Source organism: Doryrhamphus excisus, chromosome 12 (genome assembly GCF_030265055.1).
Source record: "Doryrhamphus excisus isolate RoL2022-K1 chromosome 12, RoL_Dexc_1.0, whole genome shotgun sequence".
Classification (NCBI taxonomy): Eukaryota; Metazoa; Chordata; class Actinopteri; order Syngnathiformes; family Syngnathidae; genus Doryrhamphus; species Doryrhamphus excisus.
The window spans coordinates 5,992,516-6,017,288 of record NC_080477.1 but is presented as its reverse complement, the minus strand read 5'-3'; the positions used below and the strand labels follow the sequence as shown (position 1 = coordinate 6,017,288).

Genomic DNA, 24,773 nt, shown 5'->3' with positions numbered 1-24,773 from the left:
CAGCCAGTTTCACCCTCGGTTTTGACCCAACCTTTTGACCTCCCTGGCAAGCGGCATATACAAAACCACCATCCATCAACACTGACCCTCACTAAGGGTATGATGAGAAGAATGTTGGTTTCCTGGAGAGAGTCATAATATGTTTTTTTTATTCTTTATTGGAGTTTAGTGGGAAATAATAATTTATTTTACCTTCATAAACAGAATGTAGGTACTGTAGGATCTGCACACTCTACCCACGGTAGACGCAAATAGTCAGTACAGTCGTAAGCAGTTGAGTCATTTCTCATAACTAGACTTACCTCTTCAGAGTGTCTCACAGACTCTCAAGTGCATAATTTCAACTTTTCAACACTTTGCTCTTTATAGATCCAAAAAATGTAAGCACACACAAACACAAGAAAAACATGTAATTCTGAGATTTGTGGGTCATTCAGTAAAAGTTAGTGCTCACCGGTGGGTCACCAGAAATCTTTTTTGTGCCCCAAATACTATTGAGAACCTCATAATGTATTTACTAGGGATGCTACGATCAGGGTTTTATGAAAATTATCTAAGGAGAACTTGGATGCGAGGTCACCTTGATTGCCTTGTGGGCGCCACACATGGAAGGCGGTGGGTAAGCTGTGGACGGCTGCACTGGTGGGGATGCATTCACACACAGAGCGAATTGTCAACACTGGCCACTTTTCCTCCTCGGACATACTTTGATATCCCCAGATCCCCTACACATCTGACAGCCAATCTAAACTGTGGGAAACGTGCAGTTCGTTCTGGATGTGGGTGTATCGCTCGTGGGTGTGGCTGGTTATAGGCTCTCATCGCCTCCCATGTGCGATTTGATGCGTGTTGGTGGTGGGTGTTGTTTGTCACCTCCCGTGTGCAGCGCTCTTTAGACCATATCTTACTTATTGTGTGGAAATATGGGCTAATAACTATAAAAGCAATCTTCACTCGCTAAATGTACTGCAAAAAAGGTCAGTAAGGATAATTCATAATGCCGCCTACAGAGAACATACTAACTCCTTATTTCTAAAATCACAAATACGACTTCAACTTGCTGATATAGTTCATCTTCAAACAGCTAAAATAATGCATAAGGCTAAAAACAACCAATTAGCTAAAAATGTCATCTAATACTTCTCTACAAGAGAGGAGAAATATGATCTCAGGGAAGAACTACATTTGAAACACTTCTATGCTAGGACTACGTTATGCTAGCCATAGCATTTCAGTATGTGGAATCAAACTATGGAATGGATTGAGTAAGGACCTCAAACAATGCACAACGATGAGCCAATTCAAGAAACAATACAAGCAGTTGATGTTTGCTAAATACAAGGATGAAGAGTCTTGAACCAGTCATGATGTGCTATATATATCACTATATTGACACTTACTATGGTACCCATTATGTCATTGGATGCTCATATCACCTTGCACTTCGGTACGAGGTGCATTATTAAAAAAAAAAAAAAAACTTAAAATTATTATGGAAAGCAGGAAGTGAACAAATGTAACAGTTACTGATTGTAAAAGTACCAGATGGAGGGGTAGGATTTAATAAGCTTTGCTTCTTCCTACTCCTTTTAGACATGTTCAGCTGTTCAACCCCGGGGATGTTTCCAACATGAGGTGTACTATGGCGACCATAAAGGCGCGTCATAACACACCTCATACATAAAGGAGACCCGTGTTGACAATTTTACGACATGCTAAGTTTACTATCTTTCTCAAAAAGGCAAAAGGTGTATTCATTCATTCATTCATTTTCTACCGCTTTTTCCTCACGAGGGTCGCGGGGGTGCTGGAGCCTATCCCAGCTGTCTTAGGGCGAGAGGCGGGGTACACCCTGGACTGGTGGCCAGCCAATCACAGGGCACATATAGACAAATATAGACTGGTCTCCAAAAGGTGTATTTTTGATACTTACTTTTTAATACTTGTTTTGGTGAAACATTTTCAACAATATTGCTTATATTATATTACTCTCATTTGCAAAATATGAAATAGGTGACTGTTTGTCCTCAGGGTATTGTTGTAGCTATGAAGTAGCTACTGATATTGATTTATGCAATATGCCATTGCTGTCTCTTGCTGTAGAAAATGTATGCCTGAAAGTATGTTATAGTTATTATGCATCATCTGTTTAATTGAAATGTACATTTAAATGTTTAAATATTTATTTCATATTAGGAGGTGTCTAATTGAATGTGCATACATGGGAGTTCCTGTGTAATTTAACATTGAGCTGGCTTGTGTAAATGTATTTTATTTATGTTGAATATCACAGCGTTATTATATGTATCGTATTTAAGTGATAATTGATTTTATTTCTGGATATTTCTTTTAATAGTACCTCAAAGTAAAGGCTCAGAAATGGAACTGGTCCATAGAGTGCATTCCACTATTTGAGCACAATGGTAGACAAGTGGTTAGCAAGTTGGCCACACAGTCAGGAGATCTGGGTTCGAATCGCTGCTTGGGCATCTCTATGTGAATTTTGCATGTTCCAAAAACCATTCCATGCATGTTAATTGGCGACTCCAAATTGTCCATAGGTATGAATGTGAGTGTGAATGGTTGTTTGTCTATATGTGCCCTGTGATTGGCTGGCGACCAGTCCAGGGTGTACCCCGCCTCTCGCTCACTAGCATTACCTCTAGTCAGGATAAGCGGCACAGAAAATTGGTGACTGCATGGTGTAACACATTCTAGGTGGATAGGTAGTGCAATACAAAGTGCTCCTGTATCACATGTAGCTCCAAACAGAACATGTCAGCGCTTATCTGAGGGATTAGTGGAGTGGTTACAAAGAGTGCAGCTGAAACCCAGCTGGATGGCCCACTTGGCTCCAAACACACACACATGTTGTGTTCACCTGTAAGAGAGACTTAATCCATAATGCCAGCAGAGCATCCAAGGACCTCTACTCAGTGTTGACAAGTCATTTTATGTGTGTTTTAGGGACAGTCTACAATGTTGCTCAATGTTCAATGTGTGCATGGTATTCTGTAGGCAACTCTGCTGCCCTCTAGTGGTTATCATTTTATGTTTGCAAAGGCCACTTTTTTTTTTTTGCATCTTTGCTCAATAACAGGGGTCTCAAACTCAATTTACCTGGGGGCCACTGGAGCTAGGGTCTGGGTGAGGCTGGGCAGCATCAGGTTTTCAAAAAAAAAAAAAAAACATGCATTTATTAAAAACAAAAAAATTTAAAAAACTTTGCTTTGGTTCCAATTTTCTACAAGAAAAGCTCTGATAAAACATTCCACTGTTCTCAAATATCTTCCTTTTTATTTTTCTACACAAAATAAGATGAAAAATAAATAAACAAATCAAGAATAAAGAAAATCAATCAATCAGTAATAAATAAATAAATATAATAATAATAATAAAACGGCAAATAATAAAAACCTAAGAAACCACATATGGTTGGTGGGTAGACAAATTATTTTTTTCAGATTAAAATGAACAAAGCATTATTAGAGCCCTGTAGACATGACAAAACACGACTATAGTCACATTTATACTCTTTTTATTTACAACATATTGCGCAACTGCAGGGTCTTGAGACACATGCTAACTCGCAAACTAGAGAGCTAGCAACCTAAACGGTAGCCTCCAAGTTATTTCCTTTAAACTTAAAAAGCCAAAAACTCACCACTTCCACACGGATAGGGAGGATTCCAAAAACATGCTAGGTTAATTGTTGACTCCAAATTGTCCATAGGTATGAATGTGAGTGTGAATGGTTTAGACACATGCTAACTCGCAAACTAGCTAACGAGCTAACCTAAACGGCAGCCTCCAAGTTATTTCCTTTAAACTTAAAAAGCCAAAAACTCACCACTTCCACACGGATAGGGAGGATAACTATTAACAGTTATTTAACCTTTAACATGAACATTAATCAAACGTAATAATTTTTTCTGGGTACATGATACCATACAGCATCCATATCAAACTTGCACGGGCCGCACTAACATTAAACTTTCATATCAAGGCGGGGGCCTCAAACTAGTGTCATGCAGGCCACATTTGGCCCGCGTGCCGCCTGTTTGAGACCACTGGTCTACAATGTTGCTCAATGTTCAATGTGTGCATGGTATTCTGTAGGCAACTCTGCTGCCCTCTCGTGGTTCATTTTGTTGCAAAAGGCAACATCTTTGCTCTTTTTTTTGCATCTTTGCTCTTATTTATAGCTTCTTATAAATACAACAGTCGTATCCACAGCTTTCACCACAGGCACACCTTCATATACAACACACACACATTGCTGCAACAAATGATTTGTCCATGTGCCAGCATGATAAGGGGCGCCCATCTTGATAAGTATCTTTCCAGATAAAAGCATCCGCTGTGTAAATATAGGCTTTATTAAGGTCACTACGAGGGTTCTGCTCAGTCTGGATGCTGAATTGAACTAACAAAAACATTAATAAAAGGAATATTAGGCAACGAAAGGGGGTCATTGGATGCCATTTGATGTGATCTCTGTGTAAATAAGGCAGGGCTGACAGGCCCACAGGAGACATATTAAATTGCCACTTTTTATGACTCCTGAATGACAGTGACACAGAGGTCTATCAATTAAACATTCTCTCTTATGATTATCATTCGCATTATCATTCCCTTCATTTGAATTATTTAAATTTGGCATGATACATTTGCACGCACGTATACATATCCAGTGACTTGTGAACTCAATTCATTATTTTGGATAGCAAGTTAATTACATCAGACCATATTTGGGACCGTCTGAAGGAATAATAAGTGTTGTGGTAAGGATGAGTATTTGCATTGTTTGCAATTATCAGAAGCACTGGATGGTCAAATGAACAAAGGAAAAGATGGATGGACTTGTGTGTATACTCTTTATGTGTCATTATGATAATAATCTAACATTTAACACAAACATTGTCATGCAATCGCTGTCAAATTTCCGAACATCTTTGCTCCTCCTCTTAAGCATCATATAAAAGGCAATATTGTGTGTTTATGGGTTTCCTGATCAACTTGGAGACAGACAGCGGAAGGCAGTGTACCGCTGTGCTGCATTGGATTGCTAATGGTCTCCTCCCTGCCCAGGGGACGACAGACCGGCTGTGGTTTGGGTGGCTGCTCCTTTTTTTTTTTTTTACATTAACATGACAATAGACCAAAATGTCCCCTCAGAAGGTGCTGCAAGTTAAAAATGGTTTGAACGGACGCAGCATTGATTGAGTGTGATTTTACCACACAGTCCCAACATGACTTTTCAGGGATCCTACTTTTTCTACGACAATGTGAAGCCTGCTTGTAGATAAGACCTTTGACACGGCCACACATCCATCACTGTCAGCATAAAGCACGATGATGCAACATGATAATAGATATATTGCTCCGCACATACAGCCCTGTTTTGTTATTTGATTGGTTTCTATTGGCGTGTCGGATCACTAATATATGTCTTAATTAGAAAGCATATCAGCATATCTGCCACTTTTACAATTGGTATTGGTTTAACTTTATTTGAACATTAAAGTTACAATGTTTCAGCACCTTGGTGGGTTTGTTCCATAGAACAACAGCATAAACGGAGTGAGCTTTTTTTGCAAGTCAGACAGTCTTGCCTCGGTGGGTGGAGGTGGGGCCGCTATCACACACACAGAAAAGCACAAGGTAGCAGAAATTAAATTAGTAGACTGCAATATATCGGTATATACGTATGTTTTTTTATATTTTTTCAGTGCACTTTAAAATGAAACATTTTATTATTAAGGGACAAAAACATCAACATTCCGCCGCCATTACATGATATACACTGTATAGAGACATTATATCTTTAATATATTATATCATTATATACCACAATGGCAACAAAGCCTTCATGCATGCACAAATCTTTTGTCATGTGGCTAACAATCAAAAAACAAACAAAAAAAAAAGAATAAATGGGTGTAGAATCCAAGTTAATAATAAAATGCTTTTATTTAGAAGTTTATTTTGCAACTTTTAATATCATTCATTTGATGTACAGTGCGTTATGAATTAAATTTAGTATTATTATTCATTCATTCATTTTCTACCGCTTTTTCTTCACGAGGGTCGCGGGGGTGCTGGAGCCTATCCCAGCTGTCTTTGGGCGAGAGGCGGGGTACACCCTGGACTGGTTGCCAGCCAATCACAGGGCATATTATTATTATTATTATTATTATTATTATTATTATTATTATTATTATTATTATTATTATTATTATTATTATTATTATTATTATTATTATTATTATTATTATTATTATTATTATTATTATTATTATTATTATTCATTTTCTGCCGCTTTTCCTCACAAGGGTCGCGGGGGTGCTGGAGCCTATCCCAGCTGTCTTCGGGCGAGAGGCGGGGTACACCCTGGACTGGTCGCCAGCCAATCACAGGGCACATATAGACAAACAACCATTCACACTCACATTCATACCTATGGACAATTTGGAGTCGCCAATTAACCTAGCATGTTTTTGGAATGTGGGAAGAAACCGGAGTACCCGGAGAAAGAACTTGCAAACTCCACACAGAGATGGCCGAGAGTGGAATCGAACCCTGGTCTCCTAGCTGTGAGGTCTGCGCGCTAACCACTCGACCGCCTTGCCGCCCTTGCAGAATTGTTGATTGTTAAAATTATAAATATCTACAGGCACAATAATCCATAATAATAAAATAAAATAAAACAGCTTTAAGCTAAAACTCAACTCTGAACCTCCAACGTCACTTCCTGTTTTGCCGCATTTTCTGCTACTATGTCTATATTGGGTAATACGAGTGTGGGGGTGACTATGGGGGGTATTCCATGTCTAGAGGGCATATCTAATGTTAAAAAAAAATCATTAAGAAGGCCATAAACATGTTTTCTATGCTATGAATATATGAAAATATTCCATTCAAAAACAATGAATATTACTTTGTGGAAGTTCGCTTATCGCGGTCGGGTCTGGAACCAATTAAATCGTGACGATGACTTCCAAACTTTCTAATGCAAGTCAAGTGCAGCAATCATATTTACCCAAGCAATCTAACATTTGGCTCCAGTCATGACCTCATCTCTGCCTAATGCGTCTCGATCAGATTCCACTTCCTGTGTGCTTGTCCCCTCGCCTTCCTGTGTGAAGTCATTGCCGAGCATAACCATGTTAATTAAGGCAGAGCATCCAGGTCTCCTGGGTAAACCATCCATTGATCTCCCCTCCGAGGTGCCTTCCTGCCCACTATTTCTCCCCGTCTCTGCTTTCCCTGCGCTAAGTTGTCGCTAGCAGCCTGATGGTGCAGACAACAGGGTCATTGTGAGCGATGCCCACTGGGGAATCATGGCTGCAGAGGCGGTTAAGCTAACTCAATCTCCATCTCAGTGTCGAAGCAGTAGGCAGTGTGAAATAAGGAGTATAAAAGCCAGGAGGGATAGGTCACAGGAGCTGAAGTCATCCTCCCCAGAGGAACTGTACCAAGGTCACCTCGGGCCAAGAGACTGGTTGTAAACCAATATGACCTCTGCAGAGACCCAGTGATGTCAGTCTCTTATTCCAAGATTACATGCAACAAATCAAAAAGTATCAGACATAGAAAACTTTGTTTTTTAGTTCTAAACCAGGGGTGCTCATTAAGTCGATCGCAAGCTACCGGCCGATCGCGGAGGTGGTACTGGTCGATCGCTGGTCGATCGTGGTGTGACATTAAAAAAATATCATCCCAGCATTAATGCCGTCACTTGATTGATATACAGGGCAGCCATTCAGATGACAACTGAATGTTGCCCTTCGGGCGACCAATCAAATCAAACAACGTCTCTAAGTGCAGCAGAACTTACGAAGTCAGCCTATCATCCGTCCCCGTTACTTGATTGACATACAGGACAACCAGTCAGATGACAACTGAATTTTGAGCTTTAGGTCACCGCTCATGCGTAAACAACGATGCAAAGTGCTAAGCTAGTCGGCGAATTGCGTCAGATTTTAAGCCCTCGCTAAAGTTTATGGTCACTAAAATGAGTGAAGGAGCTGGACCAAGTAAAAAGGCAAAAACATATCACTTCCATACGGATATGGAATATTATACGGATATTATGATACGGATATTATCCATGACTGATAAACATTTGGAAGTGTGCTTGAGGCTGGCTATCAGCAGCTACTGTCCGGACTATGCATCCCTGGCTGGTTCAATTCAGTGCAAGTCATCAAAGTAAACTCAGGTAATTACAAAAAAAAAAAAGTTAATTATTATTATATATAATAATAATATTATTATTAATTATGTGTGTTTTGCAATATTGGCTCATTTGGTTATGTAAGGTACATCAACATACATTGTACGTACAAATAATCCTCAATACATTTGAAAATAAATAGATGTTTTGCATTTTTGTAGTGGGTAGATCATTTTGACTCGGTCATTTTAAAAGTAGCTCGCATGCTGAAAAAGTGTGAGCACCCCTGGTCTAAACAGTTGCATTACATTACATTCATGGAGATTGTACCTTCAGACTTAAATTGACTTTTCCTTCCCACGGAAGATGCTAACATATTTAGGTCAGCATAAATGAACTTTGCTCTGACATCATTCACAGGATTGTGACAATAATCTGATTTTCCTGTGACAGTTCACTCGCTGTATAGCTGCTGCCCCCCCCCCTGGGGACTGAAGCCACAGCACCCGCAGTAGTGCTACTTTTACAATGTGTTTAATGTACATAGATTGCCCCGGGCTTTCTTGTTCTACATGGACCACAGATGTCCAAAATGTATAATGCAATATCAGTTTTTCATGGTTAGGGTTTCTAGTTTGGGGGATTGGGTCAGTCACTGCTGATGGATGTGTCCAATTACAGTAAATGGGCATTACCAGCACCAATTATATGTGAAAGCATTATGACCTTGGATGTGAGGTTGCACACAAAACAGGTGATTTTAATGATATGCACCAAATTCCATTTGAGGGAAGGAGCTCGTCAATGAAATCACCAGAATCTGACCGGAAACCAGTTTCGTTTCGGCCCTCCATTGACACATTCAGCATAGTTAGTCCTCACTTTAACAGTGAACATGTCCTCTCACTTTTGTGCCCAGCATGTCCATATGTCCCCGCAGTCCCCTTCTGTGTCTTCATCAAGGAAGAAACAGCCATGCAGCAGGGCCAACCCCAACCCCCCTTATCAACACACCCACCCTCGCCGCGAGAGCTGAGCTGGAAATGCCCTGAAACAAAGACCCCGGGACATCGGGGTTATCCCCCCCTCTCTTTTGTCCCTGAAACACAGATTTGTCTGGGATTGGTGAAAGGAACCATTCCTGGCCCATTGACTGCGGCTGCACATAATGAGCTTGTTCAAGTCTGTGCTAAAATGGTTAAACACAAACCTTAAATGCTGACATATTCTCTGCCACTAGAGCCATTAAATCAATGCTGGTTAGGGCCAATAGCAAACTGACGTGGGAAGCTGAGTAAATAGGCTTGATCTGGTGTATGTGGGACTAGTTTAGACGTTGATGAAAACACGATTAAGGACTGGACACTTGATGTATTACCCGCTCTTTTATGTCATTTTCTTTTATTCCATCTTTCAACCGTTACACCACCAGGGGTCTCAAACTCAAATTACCTGGGAGCCACCGGAGCTAGGTTCTGGGTGAAGCCGGGCCGCATCAGGTTTTCAAAAAAAAACAAAAAAAAAACGCATTTATTAAAAACTGGAAAAAAATCAATAAAAAAACTATCTTCAATGCTTTTGCTTCTGCTATACCCTACACTTTTTCAGTACTTTGTTTCCGGTTTTCCACACCAAAATATCTGATAAAACATTCCACTGTTCTCAAATATCTTAATTTTTATTTTTCTATACACAAAAAAATAAATAAATAAACAAATTAAGAATAAAGACAATAAATCAATCAGTAATAAATAAGTAAAATAATAATAAAACAGCAAATAAGAAAAAGGTAAGAAACCACATACAGTTGGTAGAGAAATTATTTTTTTCAGATTCAAATGTACAGTATTAACAGTTATTTAACCTTTAACATGAACATTAATGAAACTTAATAATTTGACCCAATTAGCAAGTTAGCATCGTACTCAGTTCCATCTGGGAGCAGCGTCGTAACTTTAACAACATGTTTGATGAGATGCTTTATCTTGACGTGTATTTTCCCTTTTATTCCAAATCATTTCCTGCATTTATTTGTACCCAGCGTCATAAGCCTTTAGCTTCATTGCTAATCCAAAGCAAAACAGGGCGGGGTAACAGGGTAGGGTAACAGTATGGGCGGGGCAAAATCATGTTAATTGTGTCCGGTGTGCACACAGCTTTAAGCTGTCATTTCAACATTAAACTTTGGTATCAAGGTGGGGGCCTCAAAGTAGCGTCTCGGGGGCTGCATTTGGCCCACGGGCCGCAAGTTTGAGACCCCTGGTCTACACTGACATAACCCATAGTTGATGGATGGTCATTTCTCATTTTTTGTATAGTCTCTACCCTAAGTTTAAATGCAGTGGAACCTTGGTTAGCATACACCCCAGTTAGCGTATTTTTCAGTCCGACTGTGTTTGAAATGTACTTTTACCAGAACACATCCCTGTTAGCAGCTTGTTAGCATGCTCTGAACTGGAACTAACATTTACTTAGAAAAATGTTTTTTAACTAAAACAACATTTTAGTTAAACTTAACAGCGGTAAATTAAGTAAATCTCTTTACTTTTATCACATAAAATATAAACAAAATTAGTGAGTAAATTAGAGCTGGGTGACATGGACCAAAACTCATATCCCAATATATTTAGGTAGAATATTGATATTACGATATATATCAATATTTTTTTCCATAAACTGAATTTACACAAACATCAAAGCCAAATAAGGTTTCTTAAAATGTAAACAATATTACAGAAAAATATCCACTGAAATAAAATACTATGTTGTCTTTTTTAAATCTTTTTAAAATCCGCAGCCGGGTGAGCGACGTTAGCGCTTCCATCTCACGTTCACCATGACGACACACGGTAAACATGGTTGATGCTGTCTTTGAAGACCTTTATACTGTCTTTTTCACTGTCCACTCCCGCCATGTAGCCTCCCCACCTCCATATTTCCACAGGGATATCCGATCATTTGATGTAGTGAAGGGATGCTAACAGCGGCTAACATTTCCCGAGTGTCAACAATGGCGCAAGCAGCAAGCTACAAATGTAATAAGATGAACATCCATAGCTGGACATTTACTTAAGGGGTCGGTATGGCACAAAATAATAAGGAAGTCATAAATAAAGCACTATTAAACATTAAAAACGCTGCAGGAGACACGCTTGGACTTGGGCGGCGCCATCTTGAAACATGAGATCTCTGCATCAACAGAAATAATATCGATTTATCGTCCAGTCCGAGAGTAAATCTTATATTGCAAATGTGCTTTTTTGTTATGTGAAAATTTTTTATTGTTTTTTTCTCATAATATTACGACTTATAAAGACATGTTTTATTTAATATCTCAATTTTATGCTATTAAAAGTATTATATTAATATTAATAATAAAATAAGATTTCTCCTCATAATATCACATTATTATTATTATTACATACAATTATTCTGATAATACCTGATCAACCTCCATGTGCAATATTAAGGGCTCTAAATGCAATATACTAAGTTCTATGTGAAGTATTTCCATAATGCCTCATATTAACTCACTAACAAGATCTCAGTGTATAGACTGGTCATATATCTCATCTTGTGTCATATTATCTACATACTGTATTGTATATAACTCTGGGAAAAACTGTTGATTTTGTTAATACTTGGGTTGTTTATATTGTTTATTTTTCTATATTGTGTATTTTGTACTGCTTAACTGATTCTGTACTCTTGCTGCTGTGCAATGCAAATTTCCCCACTGAGGGACGAATGAAGGCATATTTTATCTTATCTTATCTTATTACATGTTCTCGTTAGATTACACTTTTTTCTTTCAATAGAAGGTGAAACAGATAATGAACTGAAACCCTACTTTTGGCCCACCATGTGTATAAACTGTATTAACCATATTATAATCTTTTTGTTGTCCATTTTTTCACTTTGGTTCATTTGAAGATTAATTTCTTTCTTTCTTTTTTTTTTTTTTTTTTTTTTTTATTTGTCCCGTCCAGCCATTGGGGCAGATAGTATTGTTGATCTAAATGCCCTTACATGCTAGACAGATTTGCTCTGTGTCAGGAAAGGTGAAGATTAATTTCAATATTCTGCAGTCATTGCCTTAATAACATCATCCCTTGATCCCTAAAGTTGATCAGGGGAAAATGTTCTTGTTTTTTTTTTTGTTGACTTCCTGATGCACTTTAGTTTGGCCTGCTGGAAGTGATCAAGCGTCCCCCTAGTGTGGGAACTTCTAGGAATCTTGGTCCTTTCCCAAAATGTTTAAATTCAGCTTGTCATTTGTGGTCGGTGGCGGTGTGTTGGTGTGTTGGGTGTGTGGGTGTGTGTGTGTGCACACGGGGTGTGTGTGCACACTCCTATGATGTTTTACATGCACACTCACACATACAGAAATACTTTGTTCATGAATGCTTACAAATACGCACACGGAGCAGCTGCAGTGCGTTGCGGCTGACGGCTGATCAGAGAGCGGGATGCTCCATCTCTGGCGAGCGAAAATAAATCTTGGCCCTTTTTCAACCTACAGCAAAGCGACCAGTTAAAGAAATAATAAATAGAAAGGAAACAGTGTTGACTTCTTTGTGGTTTGGCCTGCGTGCTCGTCGCTATGCGGTTGCTTCACTGTTATCAAGGGTGCACCAATCATCCCTTTTTGTGTCCTTTGCCTTCACTTTTTTTTGTCCGGGGAGGGGGTTGTGTGCCGGGGGAGGGGAAGTAGGAGGTTAAGAGGTCTGTCCCTTTTATTTTCTTTCTCCTCCCCATATGACCAGCGGTCCATTGAAGAGCAATAACACATTGTGTTGCCGTGGGTGTTCTGGTGGTGGGGGCTCGGTTAGGCAATGAGGGATCCACTCCTCCTTCCTCTTTTAGTACATTTGCTTTGGCTGCCTGTCCGAGTGGCAGTAGAGGCCGCGGAGCTCCTTTCGTTTTCTCTATTTATTTTTCCCTCCACTGCGCCCTGGAATGGGCGGAGAAAAGCTGTAGGTGCTTGCAGAAACCTGCTGGGCTCCAGCAAAACAGCACTTTGGTCATTTCCACAAGGTGCACTCACACAGGATTGTTTCTTGGCCAAAGCTGCAACATTGGATTTTCTCACTGTGGACTGCTTTGATATCAGGCCGTGATGGATGGAGCTTGGGATTGGTTGCTGTCCTCCTCCTTGTGAGGCAGGTGTGTCTCAAGGAGGCTGCCGGAAGCAGTATGAGTTTGATGCTTTGCCGTCTGGATCCAAAGAACCTTACAATGAAACTGGTAGGCGGAACATAAAATAACTGGATTTTTATGGTGTGTGATGTATGCATTAAGAGAATACAGTCCAGACTGCAGTTAAGTGTACAGTGGTGAGATCACCTGCAGCTTTGCCACATTCACTTGGAGTCTTTTTATTGTATTTTAAATTGTGAATACAGCACGGCGGTCGAGTGGTTAGCGCGCAGACCTCACAGCTAGGAGGACCAGGGTTCGATTCCTCCCTCGGCCATCTCTGTGTGGAGTTTGCACGTTCTCCCCGTGCATGCGTGGGTTTTCTCCGGGTACTCCGGTTTCCTCCCACATTCCAAAAACATGCTAGGTTAATTGGCGACTCCAAATTGTCCATAGGTATGAATGTGAGTGTGAATGGTTGTTTGTCTATATGAAGAGCTTGCAAGCAAAAGGCGCTAAATCCAATTTTCACTTCAAGTTGCATGTTTTTCATGAGTTTAATAGACCTCTGTCATGTGTATCCAAATCACATATTTTGGTCTTGAAATCATTTTAAAAAATATGAAAAAAAGTGATATGAAATTTATGCTTTAAACCAAAAGGCGCTATTTCCATTTCAGATTTCAACCAAAAGAAGCTAAATCCCTGTCTTTATTCTTTATTCTGATTGGCCCAAGTTTCCCATCTATTGATAATCTGACCAATCAGAGAGAAGAATACAATTGGCACTGCACATACAGAAAGCCAGTATCAGTGCGCATCCTGTTTTGTTTGTGTACATTAAGTACACGTATGATAGTTACAGTATGTTATGCAATTTAGGAGAACACAAATTGTGTTTTTACACACATGGAAGTTTTTTTTACGCCATAAAAGGCATGTCTCTACCTTGACACCTCCAACTTTCATGAGAAACATTATTTTACTTGTACTAAAAAACATACAATGTAAAGAGTTTGTAATGAGATGATTTTTGTCGAAATCCATCATTTCAGCCAAAAGGCGCTAAATCCGAAAAAAAAATCAATTAAAAAAATATATAAAATACATGGTGTGTGCAGGATTTTTATAGCATGCATTTTTATGAGCTATATTGATAGCTCTTTCATTTGCAATATAGACTTGATGACCAAATAGATTGATATGTGCGTAATTAATTTTTCTCGAAATCAGTCAAAATGGATTTAGCGCCTTTTGGTTGCAAGCTCTTCATATGTGCCCTGTGATTGGCTGGCCACCAGTCCAGGGTGTACCCCACCTCTCGCCCGAAGACAGCTGGGATAGGTTCCAGCATCCCCACGACCCTTGTGAGGAAAAAGCGGTAGAAAATGAATGAATGAAATTGTGAATTCAACTTTTTCCGTCTGTCTTGCCACATCCATGCCATGCTGCATCAATCGTCCATATTGAGCAGGATCTGTGCGACCGTGATAAAAACCGGGCAAAGCAGGTGTTATGTTGTCATGTGGTGCAAATAATTGACAAAGCGGCTCCGTGTGATTGGTGCATTTTGAAGTTGTGGAGTGAACACCCGATTGAGTTCACACATAAAACCGGCAGATGTCTATCCTTATTTCTGTTCTTGCTTTCTCTCCCTCGGTGTGTTCCTCAGCCATGGTCCTTATCTGGACCTGCTGTGAGGCCACAGAGGAAGAGGAGATGGAGGCAAGCGGGTTATTACCAGTCTAGAGATATGCTGATAAGAGGACAGCTTTAATTACGCACTGCTAACCTCCACACAGCGTGACTCACAGGGGGTTCGGGCCGTGGGTTCAGTGTTTGTATGTGTGTGCGTGTGTATGGCTGCGTGTGTGTATAAGAATAACTAAGGGATTACACACCTGCCCACTTGAATGTGGACACACTTCCATAAATTAAAATGACCTTTTGATTATGAAGTGTAGTCAATGTCCATAATCCGCTCTGCTCTAATACTGACCTATTGATTATCTGATTGCCATGTCCTCATGCACATATACGGCTCAAGCAGCCCGTGGGTCCACATTTTGGATTTATGTGACTTGTTTTTGTCACGTTACAATGGGACAGGTTATGAAAAGTGGATCAGGGTGCTGGCCATTTCCGAGCCTGGTGATGTCATAATGCTAATTAGATTAGTTAACTTTGGGTTGCACTGATGATTTTTCTCATTTACTGTATGCATTTATCTATTACCATACTAGTAGTGATATCAAAGTAATATCAAAACTTAAAAGCAGAGCGGCACGGCGGTCTAGTGGTTAGCGTGTAGACCTCACAGCTAGGAGGACAAGGGTTCGATTCCACCCTCGGCCATCTCTGTCTTCTCCGGGTACTCCGGTTTCCTTCCACATTCCAAAAACCATTACCATTACAACTACAAAGAACCCTAAATATATTACACATTAAGTGTGGGTATTGATCATTTATGTTTATACATTGAAAAAAAAAATCCAATAAATGTCACACCACATGACATTTCATAAGCTCTGTTGTAAAAAAATGTGAGTGTCAAACTATAAGTAGTTTGTTTTGTGTTAGCAAAGTCAACGGTTGATGACATTATAGACGGGTGACATAGCTGACTTCCGGTTCTAGTTGCCATTTTGTTAGCAAGCTAAGGATGCTAACAATAAGTTTTTGTGATTAAAAATTAGGGATCGACCGATATAGTTTTTTGGGGCTGATGCCGATACCGATTTATTTATTTTCCATCACCCTTAGCCGATGGCCGATTTTTGTGGCCGATACTGCTTTTGCTCCCTCAATTTACATGAAAAAATGACCATGATAACAAATCTTACAGGTCTCATGTTTAAACAAATATTTATTGAAATGTAAACGCAAACGTGTATTGCGGGGTCCTCTGCCGCCTGGGCAACACAAAGCTTCCCCGGCGGATGCCTGACTGTAAATCATGTGGCGGAAAAAAATATTGGCGAACCCACGCGCGTATTGGCCGATACCGATTCAAGGAAAAAACAAAAATATCGGCCCAATATATGGGCCCAGTATATCGGCCGGCCGATGTATCGGTCGATCCTTAGTAAAAATATATTATGAGCACATTTGGACTCATGCAGTGTATTAATAATATGAACAGACGCACGCCATATTGTAAGCTAACCATAAAACATACGCAAACTGTGGCAAAATGTTACGGAAATGTTCAGTGTTAACTGAAAAATACGCTAACCGAGATGTTAGCTAACCAAGATTTCACTGTAAAAGATACATGGTGTTAGATGTTTTGCTGTCGTTTGTTACTGTTCATTTCTGGACTGCAGTCATCCATCATTTATCCATCTATCCATTTTCTAAGACGCTTATCCTAACTACATGCAAACTCCACACCGAGTTACCCAAGCAGAGAATCAAACCCAGGTCTTCCCAATCTCCTGACTGTGTGGCCAACATGCTAACCACCTGATCCACGTGCGGCCCAATTTTTTAAACTTCATTCATTCATTCATTTTCTACCGCTTTTCCTTATGAGGGTTGCAGGGTGTGCTGGAGCCTATCCCAGCTATCTTCGGGCGAGAGGCGGGGTACACCCCGGACTGGTCGCCAGCCAATCACAGGGCACATATAGACAAACAACCATTCACACTCACATTCATACCTATGGACAATTTGGAGTCGCCAATTAACCTAGCATGTTTTTGGAATGTGGGAGGAAACCGGAGTACCCGGAGAAAACCCACGCATGCACGGGGAGAACATGCAAACTCCACACAGAGATGGCTAAGGGTGGAATTGAACCCTGGTCTGAAATTACTTCATAAGACTTCAAAGTATTATATTAGCATCCGATTTACTACTTTATGTGGCTTCATTCTAAGCCAGGGGTCTCAAACACGCGGCCCGTGGGCCAAATGTGACCCGCAGGACACTAGTTTGAGGCCCCCGCCTTGATATGAAAGTTTAATGTTAGGGTTAGGGTTAGGGTTAGGGTTAGGGTTAGGGTTAGGGTTAGGGTTAGGGTTAGGGTTAGGGTTAGGGTTAGGCAAGTTTGATATGGATGCTGTATGGTATCATGTACCCAGAAAAAATTATTACGTTTGATTAATGTTCATGTTAAAGGTCAAATAACTGTTAATAGTTATCCTCCGTATCCGTGTGGAAGTGGTAAGTTTTGGGCTATTTAATTTTAAAGGAAATAACTTGAAGGCTACCGTTTAGGTCACTAGCTCTCTAGTTTGCGAGTTAGCATGTGTCTCAAGACCCTGCAGTTGCGCAATATGTTGTAAATAAAAAGAGTATAAATGTGACTATAGTCGTGTTTTGTCATGTCTACAGGGCTCTAATAATGCTTTGTTCATTTTAATCTGAAAAAAATAATTTGTCTACCCACCAACTATATGTGGTTTCTTAAGTTTTTATTATTTGCCGTTTTATTATTATTATTATATTTATTTATTACTGATTGATTGATTTTCTTTGATTTGTTTATTTATTTTTCATCTTATTTTGTGTAGAAAATATAAAAAAAGATATTTGAGAACAGTGGAATGGTTTATCAGAGCTTTTCTTATAGAAAATTGGAACCAAAGCAAAGTTTATAATTTTTTTTTGTTTTTAATAAATGCGCTTTTTTTTTTTTTTTTTTGAAAACCTGATGCGGCCCAGTCTCACCCAGACCCGAGCTCCAGTGGCCCCCAAGTAAATTGAGTTTGAGACCCCTGCTCTAAGCACCATTGGAACTGTGGACAAATGGTAATAGTACCACTTGAAGCCAGCATGTCTCTTGGCTAAGACTACATTGGGAGAAATAGGATTGAGTAAGTCAAGTGTGTTTTGGGCCCAAATGTATCTATTTCGGAGAGTGAGGTTTTTCCATCCATCAGCAGTTATTTTCAAGCTCGTCTTTTCCCTTTCTGATAGATGTTTCCCATCCTGCAGACTGCAAGGCCGAGTGCTTTCGTCTCCCATGTGCCCACAAAGCCACACATCTTTCATTTGCCAAACTCTGAGCAAGCAGTGACATGAGGGCTTGAGCACTCTGTGGTCTGAAGCCACTTCAGAAAGATGTGCGTGTACAACAGAAAACAGAAGCCCCACACTGGGCAAAACCATGCTGCGTCCTTCTGGGGGCAGAGAAAAAGCAGCAGCTTAGGCAGCTTAGTGGTGGAAAAGGAGAGGAGAGCATACAGTGAAAGGAAATGCCTGCTTTTTATGTGTGGAACCTTACAGTGGAACCTTGATGTCCTAAATGTCCCGAGGTAGAGCAGTTTAAAAATACTTTATGCTTTAAATCAGGGGTCTCAAACTCAATTTACCTGGGGTCCACCGGAGCTAGGTTCTGGGTGAAGCCGGGCCGCATCAGGTTTTCAAAAATACCCAAAACGCATTTATTAAAAACTGGAAGAAAAATCAATAAAAAAACTATCTTCAATGCTTTTGCTTCTGCTATACCCTACACTTTTTCAGTACTTTGGTTCCAGTTTTCCACACCAAAATATCTGATAAAACATTCCACTGTTCTCAAATATCTTAATTTTTATTTTTCTATACACAAAATAAGATAAAAAAAAAAGAATAAAGACAATAAATCAAACAATCAGTAATAAATAAGTAAAATAATAATAAAACAGCAAATAAAAAACATAAGAAACCACATACAGTTGGTAAAGAAATTATTTTTTTCAGATTCAAATGTACAGTATTAACAGTTATTTAACCTTTAACATGAACATTAATGAAACTTAATAATTTGACCCAATTAGCAAGTTAGCATCGTACTCAGTTCCATCTGGGAGCAGCGTCGTAACTTAAACAACATGTTTGATGAGATGCTTTATCTTGACGTGTATTTTCCCTTTTATTCCAAATCATTTCCTGCATTTATTTGTACCCAGCGTCATAAGCCTTTAGCTTCATTGCTAATCCAAAGCAAAACAGGGCGGGGTAACAGGGTAGGGTAACAGTATGGGCGGGGCAAAATCATGTTAATTGTGTCCGGTGTGCACACAGCTTTAAGCTGTCATTTCAACATTAAACTTTGGTATCAAGGTGGGGGCCTCAAACTTAGCGTCTCGCGGGCCACATTTGGCCCGCGGGCCGCAAGTTTGAGACCCCTGCTTTAAATGTTTTTTCCATTGTGAAGTTGCAAAATTTTATAATGTTTGATGTTAGCATCTCATTGCGAAATATGTGGATTTGTCACCAGTTCAGCGTGCAAGAGCATCTGGCCAATGTGGAGAAGTGAAGTGTTGTTTGGACAACTTTAACAAGACTGTGTGGCTTACACAGGTGTGTAGTGTTTGCACTTAGCGAGTGACTTTTACGTTTAACAGCGGACTACAGGGAATCCACTAGATCACACTGTATATTAAATCAGGCAGATGTTTTTAAATGTCATTGATTTCCCAAAACCATGAAATGAATTTCCATGATATAGGAGTCAATAAATTGAATATTTTTGTAGTTAGATCATAGAATACCTGGTTATGACTTTCGGAATACAGTTTTTTTTTACATGATTAGAGCCCTGTACACATGAAATAACACCCCTATAGTCACCTTTACATCGTCATTATTCGGCTGTAACGATTCATTCATTACATCGATGCATCGATTTATATTCCTACAATATGTAGCATTTGTTTACTCTTGCTAGTTGCTGCACTGTTTTTTTCTAATGGCTACTCTGATCAGGAGGATTATAAGCACAAAAGAAAAAGGCCCTGTTTTCATCAGGGCTTTGCATAATGTCCTTCAACTTTGGGTGCCACGTGAAGGTTTTCATACTGCATTTTTAACTCGTTTTTTTGTATTCATTAATAATTTTTTCTTAAGTATGTCAGCATTATTAAAAATTCATACCCGACTCCCCTACATAAAAACAACAACACCAACCAGAATCTAGGAAACTGCACTGTCCAGTATCCAGGTATTTCTTTCATGGTCAGACTCTTTGGCTTTTGGCTAAAAAGTCACTGAATCTATTTAAAGTTACCTGAATCGTTTCGAATCGTATTGTTGTTAATGAACCAATATCGTATTGGCAACCACAGATCGTAATAAGAATCTAATCTATACATCCTTAATTACTCATTGTTTACACAAGATGGTGCAACTCTTATCTTTCAAGCTAATGAGCTAGCAAGCTAACCAGTTAGTCTCAAATGTATTTCTTCTAAAAATTTAAAAGCTAAAAACTTACCACTTCCACATGGAATGGGAGGATAACTTTTTTTGTATTGTTTATAATATCAGGCATTCCATGGCTGACTTCACTTGATGACTTTATGGCGTTAAGGTGATGTAATGTCTCAATGTTTTGTGTCATTGCTAGCATGCCGTGACCAGAATACTACTACTCGAGTGGTTAGCGCGCAGACCTCATAGCTAGGAGACCAGGGTTCAATTCCACTCTCGGCCGTCTCTGTGTGGAGTTTGCATGTTCTCCCCGTGCATGTGTAGGTTTTCTCTGGGTACTCCGGTTTCCTCCCACATTCCAAAAACATGCTAGGTTAATTGGCAAATTGTCCATAGGTATGAATGTGAGTGTGAATGGTTGTTTGTCTATATGTGCCCTGCGATTGGCTGGCCACCAGTCTAGGGTGTACCCCGCCTCTTGCCCGAAGACAGCTGGGATAGGCTCCAGCACCCCCGCGACCCTCGTGAGGAAAGGCGGTAGAAAATGAATGAATGAATTGTACTATTTCAGTATTATTAATTAATACGTTTCATCATTCAATCATTAGAACATAGAATATAGACGGAAGCAATATCAATCAATGCATTTTCAATCAAATCCCATAGACACACAAACGTTGTTAAAACTAGTGTTGGAGTCGTCACTCAGCAGGAGATGAGAGAGAGAGAGACGGTGCCATGACTAAATATACTCTGCACTTAACTTTCACAAGGAAGCGCTCATGTCTCTCGGAGCCGCGGTAGTTTGCCTTGACCTATCTTCATTCAGGTGACACATGGAGGAGTGTGGTGGCCTCAGGGTGCCAGCCAGGACCAACAGTCGCTTCTCCTGTCAAAACTACAAAGTGGTAAGGAAGCCACCAGGGAAAGGAGGGCGTGCAGGCAAAGAATGCAAGTCAATGATATGTGCTGTGAAAAGTGACAACTAATGTTATGTATCAGGAGACTTAAATGATTTCGAAATTTTAAAGAAGTGAAATTATTTAGAAAACAACTCACAATTAGGAAGTGACTATATGGTTGTGTGTAAGAGTGGAAGGCTTGGCTTTAAATAGAAATATGAGGGTGGAGAGCAGCCAAATGTTATTATAGAAGCTCCCTGGTAAAGACAGGTAACATGAATGTCCAAAGGAGGTTTCATGTTTTAATTTGTCATTTATTTAGAAAAAAGTAGTGAGTGTTGTTGCTGCCTTTCTTTCTTTCTTCAACGAAGACACTCCACTCACAGAAAGCCTTTGTGAAAGAGATAGCAATATGTAACATCTTTGTTCCGAAGATTACTACATAATGGTGGTAACTTTTTGTGTAATCCACTGGTACCTGAAATCAGTAACACCATTAGCCCCAAAGTTATCAGCATAATGGTTTTCATCAAATATCTGGAGGAAAGTGCTTCAATGGACAGAAACAGAGGTGCTTTTTTTTTTTTTTTTACTGCTTTGTCATTTGGTTAATTTTGGTTAATTGGTTCCAGACCCGACCGTGATAAGTGAATTTCAGCAAAGTGGGATTCCTTGTTTATCAATCCGTTTTCTTTGACGCTTATCCTCACTAAGGTCGCCTGGGTATGCTAGAGCCTATCCCAGCTGTCTTCGGGCGAGAGGCGGGGTACACCCTGGACTGGTTGCCAGCCAATCACAGGGCACATATAGACAAACAACCATTCACACTCACATTCATACCTATGGACAAATTGGAGTTGCCAATTAACCTAACATGCATGGAATGGTTTTTGGAACATGCAAAATCCACATAGAGATGCCCAAGCAGCGATTCGAACCCAGATCTCCTGACTGTGTGGCCAACTTGCTAACCACTTGTCTACCATTGCGCTCAAATAGTGGAATGCCCTCTATTTGGACAATTTGGAGTCGCCAATTATCTGCGCGCTAACCACTCGACCGCTGTGCCGCCGAGTCACCAATTAATATAACATAATAATAATAATACATTTTATTTGTATAGCGCTTTTCAGAGTACTCAAAGACACTTTACAGAAGAGAAAAAAGAAATAAAAATAGAGTTGAGTAAAAACAGAGTAAACGATGCATTAAAATACACCATCCTTACATTCATTCAGAGCTAAACCAAGGCTAAAAGCGGGGCGGGGCGCAGCAGTCACGTATAAAAAGTTAGCCATTAAAACTGATTTAAACAGGTGGGTTTTGATTTGTTTTTTGAAGGTGGGAAGGTCGGGGCAAGCATGGAGTGAATGGGGCAAAGTGTTATGGGGGGGGAGCAGCGATGGAGAAGGCTCTGTCTCCCCAGGTTCCCTAATTAACATAGTATTTTGGAATGTGGGCAGAAACCATAGAAGATGTAAACTCCACACATATGTAGTTACCCAAGCGGAGATTCAAAGCAAATCTCATGCTACCTGCTCGGCCACCACCAGGCATAAATAAGACCCATGCTCATGTGTGCTGCGTTTTGAAAATATTCTTTGAATGGTGTGGTTTCCCCAATATGACATGGTGAATATTTATTCCAAGAGTTTTGCTATGTGTTCATTCATTAGTTGGTGAGTAATGGTTGTGCATTGATTGGATGGCCTATTTTGCTTCTGACCATGTCTCTGCTTATACTTTTAATTTGTACATACAGTTGATTCCCAACTTTTGCGGGAGTTACTAACGAAAGGCAGAACAATGTGATAAAAATATCTATTTTTACCATACGGCCCCTGCTCCTCACCCTCGTACTCACTAGACGTTGATGTTCCCCTCAACATGTGCAATATGGTGACTCTTGGACTTATTATATTTAGTTTTGGGGTTTTTTCCAGACAGAAGATTATAACGTCAGTTAGTCAGTTTGAGTCTCACCACAACTTTGGTGCATTCAAAGATGGCTTCATGAAAAAAAGTGAAGTATGTAAAAAAAATTGTGGTTATTATTAAATTATTACCAACTTAGGGTGAATGGGTGATGTTTTCTGCAGAAAGAAAATGTGACAAAAAAAATGATGGGTATGTGGGAATCCACTATCTACTATATCATATTTGCTGGAATGTATGTCACACTTAACAGCTTGAGGGAATGACAGTTGATGTCATGTTTATGTTCACTCGCCAATGAGTTTTTGTGTCATCCACTTCCTGAGATATCTTTCTCCATCTCTCAAAAAGTCAGGAATACTTGACAGAGGTTTGAAAGCCAAACGTTGTGACTTGCCCGCTGTTCTTCTTCTTAAACCCTTCAACATTTTTCTTGCCCCCGGGCTATGTGACCCCACCGTGTTTTCTCACTTTGTGACCGACAGCTACCATTTCACCTCGTTTTTAATTACAACTCATCCCCTCTATTTAGCAGCCAGGAAAGACTTCAAAGGAATCCAAATGCACACACAATAGCTTGCGAACATTGGACTTCCTTCCCTCCGTGAGCAGCCAAGTGTGTGAATGGAAAGGGCTGCACTTAATCCTGCAGTTTGAAGGACTTATCTTACCCTGCATGTCACTCAAGTCCTCCTCTAACAAGCCGTGCGACTGAAACGATGCTCTGATGTGTTGCTAATGTGCGGTCTTGCACCGCCGTAAATGTAGATGAGCGTGTGCGGCATGTGAGCGGCTTTGAAGTGAGCACACCTGTTGCACGCCGTCACCGGCGCGCTGATTCATCTGATGAGTAACGCAACAGCAAAGCTGGGTTCTGTTTACAATGCAAACGGGGAGAAATAAGGCTCACAATCGTGTCATATGCATCAGTGATCCCAAAGTTGCTGCACACTCTTGACTCTTGTATTACAAGAAAGGGAAGAAAGAACTGGAGAAATCAGGTTAAACATGTATAACCTGTTTACTTATTAGATTTTAAGTCCATATCTACATATAAGTGATAGACATCATTTACACACTCTCAGCGCTCTCTTGCAGAAATATGTTGCCTTGTTCTTGATTTTTTATTTTTATTTTATTTGGGAAAATATATGAAACATTACAGTGCATTTCTTACATCAATCAAAATATAACTTTCATTATTTACATTTGTATTCAACTATCTGATCACAAGCCCAAAAGGGCTAAAGCTGAAGCAAAAGCTGGGTGTAAGAAATTAAAACAGACCATTTTGGAAAGCCAAGAATATACAGCTGGAATAAGTGCAAATTCTGGAAGCTCTAGAAAGCCTTTTGTGTGGGTTATCGTGTGTAGCTGCTCTGTAGGAGTCCGTAACGAGATACATCCATCCATTTTCATCTGCTTATCCTCATTAAAGTTGCAGACCCTATTCCAGCTGACTTTTGCGCGGAGAGGCG

At 39.9% G+C, this 24,773-nt stretch overlaps 1 protein-coding gene across 6 annotated transcripts in view; it reads left to right on the top strand.

The window, feature by feature from the left end:
* The window catches only part of nav2a (neuron navigator 2a), a 208,465-nt gene that overhangs the window by 97,364 nt on the left and 86,328 nt on the right, over positions 1-24,773 (top strand). Inside the window, exon 1 of one of the 6 annotated variants that reach the window (XM_058089758.1) lies at positions 13,264-13,426. The exons of the other annotated variants lie outside the window; for them this stretch is intronic. Coding sequence (XP_057945741.1) covers positions 13,376-13,426 — 51 coding nt within the window. The 5' untranslated portion in view covers positions 13,264-13,375. Of the gene's footprint in view, positions 1-13,263; positions 13,427-24,773 lie in introns of those variants that run through there. 6 annotated transcript variants of the gene reach the window in all.